Source organism: Lynx rufus, unplaced genomic scaffold (genome assembly GCF_022079265.1).
Source record: "Lynx rufus isolate CCGP_SWC_20201006 ecotype Redwood Valley unplaced genomic scaffold, mLynRuf1.p SCAF_4, whole genome shotgun sequence".
Lineage (NCBI taxonomy): Eukaryota > Metazoa > Chordata > Mammalia > Carnivora > Felidae > Lynx > Lynx rufus.
Window position 1 is genome coordinate 143,890,992 of NW_025814856.1, and position 14,929 is coordinate 143,905,920.

At 36.7% G+C, this 14,929-nt stretch overlaps 1 protein-coding gene across 1 annotated transcript in view; it reads right to left on the bottom strand.

Moving 5' to 3' along the window:
- Positions 1–5,703: 5,703 nt before the first annotated feature.
- GRM8 (glutamate metabotropic receptor 8) overlaps positions 5,704–14,929 on the bottom strand; it is a 759,669-nt gene continuing 750,443 nt past the window's right edge. Inside the window, exons 9-10 of the mRNA XM_047096173.1 lie at positions 12,061–12,307; positions 5,704–5,753 (exon numbers count right to left, since the gene is read on the bottom strand). Of these exons, the coding sequence (XP_046952129.1) occupies positions 5,704–5,753; positions 12,061–12,307 (297 nt within the window). The remainder of the gene's footprint in view (positions 5,754–12,060; positions 12,308–14,929) is intronic.

The window sequence follows — 14,929 nt, forward strand, 5'->3', positions numbered from 1 at the left end:
ACACTGAGGATATTGGTCACCCGGGTGACATTGTCAAGAGGTATAAAGAAGTTCAAGAACGTTATAAGAAAAAACAACAGAAAAACAGAAAAAAATCAATAAACCACATTTCATCTATTTTATAATTTTGCCTCATACGGCCCCCTCTCTTCCTTCTCCCAGGATATTAGTAAAGATCCATAAAAGGGACCACTGAGTGCCAATGTTTTTAGTACTACATTCAGAAACTGGGTTCCATATACGGAGAGAGTCCCTACACCCACCGTTAACCTGCTCTGCAGAGCCCAGAGCACCAGAGGGAAGCGAGGGGGTAGATGGGGTGCTTAAATTCTAGGATATTTTGGAAAAGCAGAGCTCTCTTCATACACCTGTCCTCTCTCCACTCCCACCCTTTAACTGAGATTTCATTCTTGCTGCCTGGAAGAGGCCAGTGGATCCTCAAAGAGTCTTTGTCAGGATAGGCCAGATTTAATAGCCAAAAACAAATAGGAGGTAGGCATGGAGACACAGTAGATTATCCGTGATTTGTCATCTTCAGAAATACTGTTGAAAAGCACATTTCCGCTTTTAGGGTAATATACTACAGAAAGGGAGGGAAAATGCGCACTAGAGATGACAGCACCCAGGGGGCAAAAGGAAGAAGTCACACGTTCACAGATTATTTGTAGAACTGTCAGATAGGGAACTGTTAGCTGAAGGCAGCCACACACTTATTCACATTTATCCTCCATATCATCTAATTCTATCCAGCCTCTGAATTACTCTGTCTCCAAAGAGTGAAGACAGGAAAGAATAATTAAAACACAGCCTCATTCCAGAGCTCTTCCGTTACTCACTTAGATCATTCTTAATATGATTTTAGGTGTGTGTAGGATCTTTATCATACAACTACTGGTAACATAATGCTTGGAACTAGGGGAAGTAAAACACTGAAATGTGACTCCTCAGAAAATCCAAAACTTGGAAATAGGCAAAGGCTATTAATGGTTATTCTTCCAGTGCAGCACTAGATTTGTCAGTGTGGTCACTTCCCAGCTCTGAGGTACAGGGGTTAATTTGTTGATTTTTATTGAGTAGGTTCAAATAGTATCTGTCCAATGAAATAGAAAACCTCAATGTTTATAGTTTATTGTACTATGAGACATGAAACTAGTTTTGTATCCAGCTCTTGGACTTACCCACCTGTATATTCAGATAGGTGTCTGTGTTACTAGCTTCTCAAATGCTCTTCCAGCTAATTTTAACATCTTACTGGTTCCCTCGTTTTTTAATGAGTTGAGTAAAATCCTTGACTTTTTTTAATTTTACCTCCGTATTAGAGTTATATTTTTAACTTTCAAAATTATGCTTTAATATCCTAAGTTTCTTCATTAGCTCTCAAATGCCATTCTGTGTTCTCGTAAGCTTACTTAATGGGACTTATAATTCATTGGTAAATAATTTTACACTTACTTCGAAAATGGAAATATTACATTTGTCATTTATCTTTCCTGTTTTTTATAACCACATCACCCCTACCTCCCACCCAAGTCATAACACAGTCCATTCTTGTTTCTTCATAGTTCCTAGTCTCTGCTTGACTTTCATGACTGTGTAACAAGTATTTGTCAAAGTTAGCTCTGCCAAAGCTACTTAAACAGTAGGCAATTAGAAAAAAAATATTTTGCAGATTGTTTTTTTTCTCTGCCCTTATCACTCCAAAAGCAGATATGTAAGTCAAAATCTGATACAAGACTTTACACCGAACTCAACAGAGAGAACAATATTCTGAATGTCCTACTGAAGTATTAAATTAAATGAGAAACAATGGCAGCCACAGGTAGCAACATCATCAAAGGTTATACTGCAAAAATTTTAAAGAGGAGAAAACTGAAATAGAATAGTCACAGGAAATACATTTTAAAAACAATTATTGTTACGCTTTGTGCTGCTGTGCCTTTAATGTAGCACTTCCCAACAGTGACCACCAGCAAGTTTCTAAACGTTCACAGACATAATTTCTTAAGGAAATCTTTTCTTCTAGCTATGGTCAAGTTGTTCTTCATTATTCATGTCTTGATCAAAGGGGAACCATAATCAGAGCAAAAGAAACATTTCGGAAGATGATTACGTATGATTAGCATATTCTACTATTTGGTATTATTTCTCGCTCATCCTTTCATACAACTTCATTGTTGTTTTTAGCAATTTTATTCCCACGATTGGATGACATTGTTATTTTTAGCAATTTTATTCCAAAAGATGGACATTAAGGGAAATTAAATAAATGCAATGAGAGATTGGTAAGTTTCATAATAGACATTAAGAATGCTGTTCCTTCCCCTTGCTGACTGAATAAATATCGGTGTCAGTTAATGTAATCTTGAAGATTTTTAATAGTTTTTCGACACTGTCATCAGTAAATAATAGAGAATATAGAGTCAAGAGGAGAAGAAAATATAAAAGATACAAATTTCTGTTCCTAGTGAGATTTCCTATATTATGGTAATTTAATTTTTTTTTTCAACGTTTATTTATTTTTGGGACAGAGAGAGACAGAGCATGAACGGGCGAGGGGCAGAGAGAGAGGGAGACACAGAATCGGAAACAGGCTCCAGGCTCTGAGCCATCAGCCCAGAGCCTGACGCGGGGCTCGAACTCACGGACCGCGAGATCGTGACCTGGCTGAAGTCGGACGCTTAACCGACTGCGCCACCCAGGCGCCCCTATATTATGGTAATTTAAATTTAAAAAAGTAAAATCCTGTTCATCTGAAATGACAATGCTTTTGCTAAAATTTTTTTTTTAATTCTAAAAATTAAGTTAGCCATTCAGTTCCTATTCATGTTCATAATGATCATCCTTCAAGTTTAAATTTATGAGTAGTTGTTCTTACAAAGAAAAGTAGTTTGGGACAGATCAACCGTCAGTGATTTAGACACATTGAAATATTAACTAGTATGAGCTAAATTTTTTTGTTTTAAATGGAGGTCAGATTTGGCCCAAGGTCACACTAATATATTGCTCACTGTCTACTAGTGACATTTGCTGAATATTACCTTGGGCTACATTTTTAGCATTCCCTCTGGCATGCTGAGATTAGATGCGACGTTTCTTGGCCAGAATAAAACACAAGGTCGATTCCGAAGAATATAATACTGTTTTTTCCATGCAACTTTGCATTTGCTTATCTATAGTACACAGGCAGTTCATTTTAAAGCATAGGACTTATGAACCACTACTAGCACATGCTAAATCCTTCCCCTTACAGGATGCCTTCCTACATTGTTCCAGCCTATAGGACTGCCTCCTGAGCCCTCAGCGAAATCCCTGAGAAAGAAAAAAAAAACCACAGTGGAGGTCAGAATTCTCCAGCTCCTGCTATAATGTGGGTGTTTATCCTCCCAGTGCCTGGGGAGGGTGATCGTTTTCATCAGGAAGAAAAATTTCCCCCAAGGTAATCTGTAAAGGATGATTGGGATATATACATCTCTAAGAACTATTATTCAACTCTGTTGTGAGTTAAGATTTTGTAGAACACCGAACACGTATCAATTATTTACAAAATTACCTAGAAAAAATAAGCCATTGGAAAGTTTGTAATAGGAAGAACAATTTTGAAATGTCATGAATTATGCTTAATATTTTATTTTTTTTCCTCAAGCCCTTAAAAAAATAACTGACCTTTGGCCTGAGAGCCAGCTCTGCTCTCATAATTACCCTGTTGTATCCACTTACCGAGATTAGAGTCAATTAGTAAGTGAAAACATACTTGAATTTTGCTCTCTGAAAGAAATGCTAGGCTTGTAACATTCAAGCATTTTTCTCAACCAAACATATGGATCCTTACTAATTAAAATTAAGTCAAAAATCTTCAAAAACCACTAATAATCTTCAGTACAAAGGAAAGTGTCAATTTAAGAATTAAAATACAGCTACAGTTACTTTTCTTGGTATGGCTATTGGTTCTCAGCTACATGGCACAATAATATATACTAAATGTGAGTATATGATTTTTTTTCAGTTATGTTTATCTAGAAAGGCACACCTAGAGGTGGGTTTAGGATCCTGATTACAGGATTGTATTTATCAGTAACTCAGATTATCTGCAATTTTGAAAATAATGCTCTCACTCCTTGATTTAAATATCATCTACAAATAAATACTATTAGGAGAAACTTAACCAAAGGTCAGTAAGTATACTTTTCCTTCTGTATGCAGCTTTCCGTCTGTGTAGGTATCTAGGAAATGTTACTACCTGGTGAAAGAGCCTGAGCTGTGCTACTTCAAGTCTCTATTAAAGTGACTGTCAATATCTGGGTTGAAAGTACAGAGCATAGATCGTTCTTTGTATCTATTAGGAGTGCAATGAGCCATCCAAGCTAAGTCAGCAGAGAGAACATTTACTAACAAAATGATTGTAGAGACCCATTGACTTGATGGATGTCTGGGATTGTACAGAACTGAGAAGCCCCTGACGAAAGTGGTAACAGATTTGAAAGACTTTAACAGGCTTCTTTTACCCATCCTAGCATGGTTTATTAGCAGGACATAGGCTTCCTGTTTTCTGTCTTTAATGATACTGTTCTATGAACCAATGAGTGTTTTCATTTGGAAAATAAGAAAGCATTGACATGTTATCTGAACTGTGGTTTCTTTAGTGATGCCAAGGGAATAAATATGCTAATTCTGTGCTTTGAGGAATGTACTGGGGAAGGCCCATTACTTCACAGATTTCAATGCATACCAGGCTCAGGTAAGAGCCTGGTTATAACCCTTCGTTATGCGAAAGGTTTGACTTAGAAAATGGAGAATTTCAGTGCCTCTACCATATGCTTTTAGATGGTGATTTTCAAATTACATTCTCTGTAGTGAAGTTTAACTCCTCATTCGTTAATTATAATACTTGAGGCAATTTACCTCAAGCTATTGATTGATTATTCATAAAAAAGCAATTACTATGTAAAGTTACCACATCGATTTTGAAACATTCACAAAATCTTACACAAATAATGCTTTTTAATAGAGGAATAAAAGACAGTCTTCTTCATGTACACATGAATGTACAAAATCACAGTCCTTGAGGAAGTTGTATTACCATGGAGTACTAAGGCTTCTACCTCAGGAGCTAACAGCAGAAATGCCGACTGGAAAGAGTGTTCCTTGTCTTTAAAACTGGAACGAAACAACTCTCAACATTTGCAAAACATTCCTTTATTATTAGAAATAAATTATTTGTATAAAAAAAGTGCATGCGTCAACCATTGCATTTATTTTTAGCACAACCCAGGGCTTCAATCCGGTCAGCCATTACAAGAAACAGATTCATTGTCTTATACAAGTTGAACAAGGTGGGACAGGAACGGGAGTTCTCACAATCACAGAAAAATACTTACAAGAATAACATCAGACATGGTTTATTTCAACAGCATTTTTTTTTCACAAGCTAACATTAGTTTTCCTTTTGTGATTTTTTTTTTAAACTGCTTATGAGTAAGCAATATTTTAGCTTGACACTCATTGGTTGTACTGTATAAAATGTTTTTTTTTTCACTCTGTTTATTGATACTTTTGGCTCATGGCTACTTTTTGTTCCTTACAAGATTGACTATTGATTTGATTGATTGTAGTCTACAGAGATCTCCAGGAGTGGGTTTTGGTGGTGTCATGTTTATTGTTTAAGATCACATACCAGATTTCTTCATATTCTACCATTTTCCTGTTTCAGATTGAATGATTGCTGTAGCTGATATATGTTGTCTTAGTAGAGGAAGCTGTTAAGACAAAGTAAGACAAATTAATAGTATATAGTAATAAATTATTTTGCTAAAATGATTTTAAAATTCACATCCTATAATCATCACTTTTATGATATTCGGTTTTTACATGTTACTTTTTAAATCCTGTAGTAGGAAATCGGTGATCACAGGAATAATAATGCAGCAGCAATTTTAATCTGTAAAACCACTGGTCTTATTTATGGTATAAGTATTTAGCAGAAAACTAAAAATGGAAAAGTTCTAATCTTTAATAAATTTAGGTGAAATTCTATTTAAATGTGTGTTTTGAGTAACAAAGATATACAATATGAAAAATGAAATAACACATAAATTATCTGTCCTGCAAAAGACAAAAAAACGTTTACAACCTAAGTAAAAGACATCAAGCCTTTGAGTCTGATTTGATGACCAAAAACAGGTAAGTGTAACTAGTTGTGCTTTGAGAATGAGTATTTTCCACTTAAAAAGAAATAATGCTTTTAGACTCTAGAAGAGAATATTGTAAAATATAAAGTACATGGAATATTTGTAAATATTAAAGTAAATATGTGCATTGCCAATACATATTTATGCTATGGTTTCAACAAAGGATACAAATGGAGATGCTTAAAAATAAAAAAGGCTCAAAGAAGGAAATAAATATTTAATTGTTCTGGTACCAACTCACTATGAAGTAAAACCTATTATTGTAGGATTATTAGAAAATATGAATAACAAAGTATTCTAATTCAAATTTATACTCATGCCTAAATTTTCAGAGAATATCAACTTAAATCCAAATAATTCCTTTGGTTTTTTGAAAGATGTGATGGAATAAATCTCTGTTCTAAATTTCAAATGTGATGTCCTATTTTTCCATGGGATTCTGGAATGCAGAATCATAAGAGGAAAGATATGAAATGATGCTAAACATGTGTATGTTTCACTACATAAATCCAATTCAGGATGAAACAGATTTTTAGAGAATTATTTAGTTCTTGAATATTAAATAAGCACATTATAAAGCTCCTCCTTTGAAACAACTGGCAATCAGACTCATTCCACTTTCATTTACATCAATATCATAATTGACCAGACAAGTTCTTACCAGAGACTGAGATCAAAGTTCACCGTCACAAAAAATAAATGCAGAGAGTCTAAGGAAGTGCTAAGCATACATGTTTTTTTTAATATTTTTTTTAATATTTATTTTTTCTTTGTGAGAGAGAGACAGAGCATGAGTGGGAGAGGGCAGAGAGGGAGGGATACACAGAATCCGAAGCAGGCTCCAGGTTCTGAGATGTCAGCACAGAGCCCAACGTGGGGCTCTAACTCACGAACTGTGAGATCATGACCTGAACCAAAGTCGGTCACTCAACCAACTGAGCCACTCAGGAGCCCCAAAGCATACATGTTTTTACTATTTTTTATTTCATTGAATATTATGAGGTTCGTGCCCAACTTAGCTGTCATATCTGCTTCTCTCATCTCCATTGCTCACACTTCTAGGTTATTGTGGCACATGGAAAGGAAGGAGGTTTTAGACCTGGTTTTAAAATACATTCTGTTCCTTATAAAATGAGCTTAAAAAGATCAGTGAATGATCTTAAAAAGATCAGTGAATGAGCTTAAAAAGTCACTGGGCCTCAGTTTCATCACTGTTCCAAAACCCATAACTCTGGGTTTTTGTGAGGATGGAGGTGAAGTAGGTTTGTGGAGAAGCGGCTGGCTGCCGCGCGGGAGAATGACTATGGAATCCTACTTTCCTACTCACCCCTTCCAAAAGACTACATGTCTGTTACATTGGGTTTGGCATGAAGGGAAATACGATGATTTTCATGCTTGTGCGCTTAAATTTTTTTCATTTCTTTTTTTTTTAAGTTTACTTATTTTTAGAGAGAGTGTGTGTGCACAAGTGGAGAAGGGAGAGAGAGAGAGAGAGAGAGAGAGGGAGAGAGAGAATCTCAGTCTCTGCACTGATGGTGCAGATGAGGGGCTAAAACTCACAAACTGCGAGATCATGATCTGAGCCAAAGTCAGATGCTTAACTGACTGAGCCACCCAGGTGCCCCTATTTCTAAATACATAATGCTCTCATATATCTCTAAATTTCCTGTAAGAAACACAAACACAGAAATCTGTACAACTGTGTTTGTGAAGGACTTTCATATAGTCTTTGAAGAAAGATGAAGAAAAATTGTCATAAGACTTAGAAAAATAACCCTCAAAATGCTTGTTCAACTTCCTGTCCTCTTCAATATCCTCAACAGTAGCTAAAAATGTAGGAAATATTTATCAAGTGTGTAGATAGCTGCAAAGAAAAACTATGGCCAAAATAGAGGAACAAGAGCCAGAAAGACCTTGAAGAAGATGGTATTCAGAAGATGTTAATTTAACAGAAAGTGATTTGGATCAGACCATTCAAGGACCATTCCAACTTTGAGACTCATACTTCATTTTTTGAACTCTTTGAAGTTATCTCCAGGGAAAAAGATGGTAGAATTCTACTGAGAAATGAGACTGTAATTTACAAAAGGGAAGTCATCTTAATGTTTCTAATGGTTAGATAAAAGGCTGTGGACATGGATGATTTAGTCAACTTGAAAACAATGATGAGGGACAGAGTGTGGAAGGCCGAAGTCTTGTGAGAATCTTTATCCTGGAAGTATTACAGAATGAAATGGATCAGAGATGTACATGTGAGTTACTAGGGAGTTTTTACAGTGGCAGTGACTAAGCTTATATGACAATCGGTTTGGGGATACAGCAATAGTGAATTGCCTTGTGGACACCACACTGTGCTCATAAGTTACAGAAAGCAGTTCCACCTCCAGCAGCAGCTGTGCTCATGAATTATTCATGAACATAGCTTAAGGAATACCATGTTAACAGCATTTGTTAATTGGGTACAGTTGATAAATTCATACAAGTCAACTTTGTTTCTAACTCCCTTCCCACACGCTTTTATGGAACAACACTTGACCTTCTTTGTGAAATGTAGTACTCTGCAAATTCAGTAATTAACATGGACTCATTGGTCTCCCTTCACGCTTCACATTACTTATACTTACTCTGCATAGCTTTTGAAGCTTTAAGACCTTAATTATGTGGCCAGAATTTCTGGCATTAACAAATAATCTTTACAATGAAGTTTCTAAGTGTAATGGATTTATAGACTGCAGGGACACGAAGGAAAAGTGTTATAAAAAAAAATTTTTTTAGTGTTTATTTATTTTTGAGACAGAGACAGAGCATGAGCAGGGGAGGGGCAGAGAACTAGGGAGACACAGAATCTGAAACAGGCTCCAGGCTCCAAGCTATCAGCGCAGAGCCCAATGCAGGGCTCGAACTCACAGACCATGAGATCATGACCTGAGCCGAAGTTGGATGCTTAACCAACTGAGCCACCCAGGCGCCCCAGAAGGAAAAGCATTGTTGCATGTACATCATAAATACATTGGTAATTAGAAAAAAAATCTCAACAGTGGGATAGTAGCCATAATTGTCAAAATCCTCCACATGTTAAAAAGAAGAAAGAGGAATGCTAAAACAGTAGTTTTTGAATTTTAAGTCTTTTCTATTAATGACAGAGCAATCTACATTTTCAACGCAGCAATGACATGTGTACCTTGCTTATATGGTGATTTGTAGTTTACAAGATACTTTCTCATGTGTCACTATCACCTCACTGTAGTAATGGTGACTTATCACAAGTCTCATAGCAGAAAGTATGAGAATGCAGCAACATGGATACTGTTCCAGTGGATTAATTAGCCCTTGATTTGAGACCTGAGAATGGACTCCACCCATCTCAAGAGGAGCTATTTTAAATCTGAGGAGGTATGGTCCTAGTTACAGGGAGTTGAAGGACAAAGGCTTTTCCAATATTCAATTCTACTTCTAAAGACATGAGATGCACTTTTAGAAGAAAAGCGCTGCATTTAAGTGATTAGGGTTATTGATACTTGTAGAGAATGCGATTTTAGAAGACTTTTGCCTCAATTAAAACCACTAGTACATATAGTAAAGGTAATGGGAACACATGGAGTCCATGAAAGTTTCTTATGCAAGTGAACAAAGGTCAACAATGGTTACCTGGAGAGGGATTGTGAAGTTTTCATACACTGTCTCTCCTGAATGTATACACTATAATCACATCATCTGGACCCAATTTATCAAAATCCAAACTACTATACAAGATGAATATACTAAAGTCACAAAGTACAGTTTAACCATCTTTCAGGTAACAACTGGCTTTACCTTGATTCACCTTTTGTACTTTCTTTTACCTTCCAAAAGTGAGCACCTGACTCCTCCAGAATTGTACAGGCTTACCTTCCATACAGCCCCTACATTTAAAACCTTTCATTCTTATTTCAGAGAAAATAGGGAAATGCATGCTTGCTACATAATTTCCATTTCAACATCAACAGAAAATAACAGAAGGACAACGAAACATATGAGACTTACTTCAATTATATATGGAATGAATCTTTATCAGAGCTTGGAATATTCCTCTTCAGGGAACCTATTTATTTTTTAAAAGTGTGGAAAAAGTTTATTGACTTTTTTCTCCCACCACTTTCCAGAAGTCCGTCTGGGGTAACCAATTTTATTTCAGTGTATGTTTGGTTGTTCCCATTTGCAACCATATTATATAAAGTTTTCTGGATTATTGCTAAAAAATAAGTCCGACTATAGACGGTGATGAGTTATAGTAGGAAATGCCAACAGCTGGCCAATAGAAGTCTACTGGCATCCTACAATGAGTTTTAACTTGCTGCACTGATGCTTTCAAGGTAGAAAAACACAGGTAAAATTCTGCCCTCAAATCGCAAGCATTGAACTCTGACGTTTTTGATAGTAGTTATAGTGCATCTTTTGCTAAAAGACCAAATAGGCCCATTATTACTAAATTGCTTACCTATAATCAAAGATGATTATAACCATTTGTTACAAAAACCCATCCTTATCATGACTTCTCTTGCAGTTTCTTAGGGTTTCATGTTTGCAGAAAGGTGAATACGTGGGGAATGTTTGTGGAATTCTTACAAGGCTTCTTTATTTACAAGAAGACTAAATTTAGTTTTTAGTGAGCTGAAGGCAATCTTCCCAGAAAATCTGACCAATAATTCCAAAAAGACTTGGAATTATTGTAGCCAATAAGCCTAATTGATCCATATTTATCTTTTAAGCCCATTTTTGCATGTGGGGCAATAGAGTGGACAATGTTTAGTTGCAAATCTTGATGTAAGGAAAGGCTTATAAATCTAGTGCAGACTCTATGTTGTTAGAATCACTAAATCAAATAAGATCCACACTTAATCTTCTCTGTATTTCATGTCAGAAGTACAGAGAATAGGGAATACAGCCCCCTGGAAGAATCTGAGAGGAAGAGAGTATTTTTGCATAGGGTTTTATCCTTCATTGTTAGATACGTATGTTGTATTTCCAAAAGACAGGAAATCTAAGGTCTAATGCAAGAACCTTAGCTTTTATATTTTTTGATCCATCTATAGAAATGTAATATAAAGATTATATATATATTTTTAGCTATACTCAGCTATCTGGTATTTTATAATACAGATCTTCAACCTATTTGCTACTCTCCCATAGATACCAAGGTGGACCAGTTAAACTCTACTGGGTTAGCTTGGTACTGGTGTATCATTACCATGTGCTTCTTCAGGGGTGATTACACAGAAGAGGAAGGTAGGTGAGGGAAGGACAAGTGGAATGGTGGCTGCAGAAAGGATTTTCAGGGTCATGAGGCTTTCAGAGAAGAGCTCTAATTATCTTAATATGTCCAAGAAGGGGCCATTTGGGGAAAATAAGTATTAACTATAATTTAACCTAACATGCTGGCTCACTAGTTGTTTCATTTCCCTAAATACCTACATAGCATATAACTTACTTGCGTAAGATCTTTAAGCAACCAATAAACCCATAAAGAGCAACCAATATTGAACTAACAAAGACTGGAAGGTAGTTTCCTAAGTGCTAAAAGGTAATTCAATAAGTAGAAGATAGTTCTAGGCTTCAGATGCTTGGTAATGCCTCAAAAGGGAGACATGAGTGTCATGCTTTGAAAAAGAGATTTTGTGTGCATGGTTATGCTCTGAAGAAGGGCCACTCGCCTTAAAATCATTTGGTTCTAACCAAATGGTTCTAACTGCTGTTGTGGTCTTATGGTGTGCAAGTACCATCATGCTCCTGGAACCTTGCAGCACAGTCCCCAAGACTAGAAGAAGAAGATGTTCAACGTACATCTATCAGGAAGTGCTCCCGCTCTTGACCATCGGAAAGTCTACGGATGACTTACTGTTGGTTTCAAGACTCTCACAGAGTTCGCTTTTCACTTCTCCATTTGGTCTGTCATTTCCTTTTTGGATCAGTTTGCTTTGCATGGTGGCAGCTGTCACCACAGCCTTGAAGCTCCTCTTGCGTTTTTGAACATTCTGCTCTGGATGAAAAATTATAATATAAACCTTGGGCATATACAGCATGCCCAGAGACACTGAAGCACTTAAACTCATGGAGACAGTAAGTGTTGTTGTCTGGATGTACATCTGAGGGGAGGAAAAACAGAAAGAATCAATGTCGGTAAGCCGGATATAAGATAAAGCAAATAGCACAACCATCTTCTGTAATTATTCCAGCTTCTCTGGTCAGGGTACTCTAGAAGGTACTTATAGAAATTGCTCTTAATAATACTCAAACAATTCATTATCCCCCTCCCTGCAAGTATGGGTAAAGTTGTATTGTTTATGAAGCCTAATTCTTTAAAACAAACAAGCTGATGAAGTTTAGCTGCCTTATTAGATTATAATTAAACATATATAAGAAAGGGAACAAAGCCATTCTGGCCAAAGATTAACATTTTATGCTACACATCCCTTCTTCAGAGAGGTTATTATAGGGCCAAGGGGTCAAGTGTAATTCTTTTAACAACAAACTTAACCTAGAAAGTTATGGTGGAAGTGAGTGGGAGTAGAATATTCCAAAACATCACTGTTGTCCACCAGTGCTTGAATAATGCTAGCATTTGCATCTTCACATCATGACTTAATTCCAGCCATCAAACCTGATAAATCATGAGCATGCCTTAAGGGCTGATTTTTTTTTTTCAACGTTTATTTATTTTTGGGACAGAGAGAGACACAGCATGAACGGGGGAGGGGCAGAGAGAGAGGGAGACACAGAATCAGAAACAGGCTCCAGGCTCCGAGCCCTCAGCCCAGAGCCCGACGCGGGGCTCGAACTCACGGACCGCGAGATCGTGACCTGGCTGAAGTCGGACGCTCAACCGACTGCGCCACCCAGGCGCCCCAAGGGCTGATTTTTAATAGCCCCCTTAAAGTACAATTCCGGAGCGTTTCTCAATGATGGCATCATATCAAAATAAACGTGGGTGCTCTTACAAAATACATAAGACACCTTCCTCCAAGATTTAAATATGTCCTTTGGGGATAGCATCCTGCATTTTGAAAATTCTCCTATGTTCATTCTTTACACTTATTCCAGTGAAATTAACTGCTCTGGTACTCTGGTAGATTCTTCTTCCTATGATCTAGAGGTCAACAAGCTGAAAAATCCAAAACTAACATCATTGCTTTTGGTTTTTTCATTACGGTATGAAAACAGACATGATAGTATTTTAGTCTTTGTTTTTTTATATCTCAGGATTACTGAGTTATAACTGAAAAACAGAAACTGTGTATGTAGGGTGTACAACTTGATGTTTTGATAAACATATATACTGTGAAATGATCTTCGCAATCAAGTAATTAACATATCCATCACCTCACCAAGTTATGATTTTTTTTCTTTCATTCTTTCTTTCTAATTTTTTGTGGTGAGGGTAGGATCTACCCTCTTAGTGAATTTCAAGTGCATACTGAAGTACTGTAAACTATAGTTGCCATGTTGCCTATTAGATGCCCAGAACTTACTCATCTTGCGTAACTGAAACTGTGTGTGTTTTGACCAACATCTCTCCCCTTCCCCTCTGCCTGGCAACCACTGTTCCATCCTCTGCTTTGATGCATCTGACTATTTAAGATTCTATATAAGTGGACCGTTAGTATTTGTCTTTCTGTGTCTGGCTAATTTCATGTAGCATTATGTCCTCTAGATTCATCCACATTGATGCAAATGGCAGGATTTCCTTCTTTTTAAAGAATGAATAATATTCCACTGTAGGTATATATCACATCTTTAAAAATAAAACCCTTTCATCTACTTCCGGTTTTCATGTCCTGAGCTCAAAATAGAATTTCCCCCAAATAACTTGGAATACTGAAGCCACAAAGAGGCTCTTAGAGGGCCCCTTTTTCATATATATGATCCTCATTAATATCTGTTCACTCTAAAAATGCCTCTGAAAATGTAAAGTTGTCATTGTATATCAGGCAATCCCCAGGAGCCAAAGTAATTGTGTCCTTTTAACTAAAAGATCAAAAAACATTTGCCTTCAAAGGCAAGTGGCTGAATCAGTACTTCTCTCAACAGATGACAAAGCTGTGAGGTAAAGAACTGTCCAAACTATGAGAACTTAGGCACCAGTACTAAGAGACTATCCCTGTGTGTGAAATCACACCATGCAGCTTACTGAGTTTACTGTTCAATCCATCTACCACTAAGGTTGTCCTTTGCCTAAGATCTCATTGTGAGTATGGAATACCCTTGAACAAGGGGATATAGATGGGTTTGTTTCAAAGTTGACTTCCTCCAAGAAGTCCTCCATGACAAATCTTAATTGTAATGTTATAATTTTTCTTCCTTTTCTTTAAAAAAATGTTTTTAATGTTTATTTTTGAGAGAGAGAGAGGGAGAGGGAGAGAGACAGAGAGTGTGAGTGGGGGAGGGGCAGAGAGAAAGGGAGACAGAATCTGAAACAGGCTCCAGGCTTCCAGGTCCAAACCCACGGACTGTGAGATCATGACCTGAGCCGAAGTTGGACGCTTAACCAACTGAGCCACCCGGGCGCCCCTATAATATTTGCTTATTTTACTTCAAAGCATTAGTGCGTTGAAAAATGAATAAAATGGAACACTTACTAATGTGTAACTATGTAATTATAACTATGTGATTTATGTGAACTTTGTAGGAAATTATATGAAATGCATAACTAGGGTATAAACTTCCTTAGAGACTGTAGCCTACATTTTTCCCCTTATAAAATTTTTTTT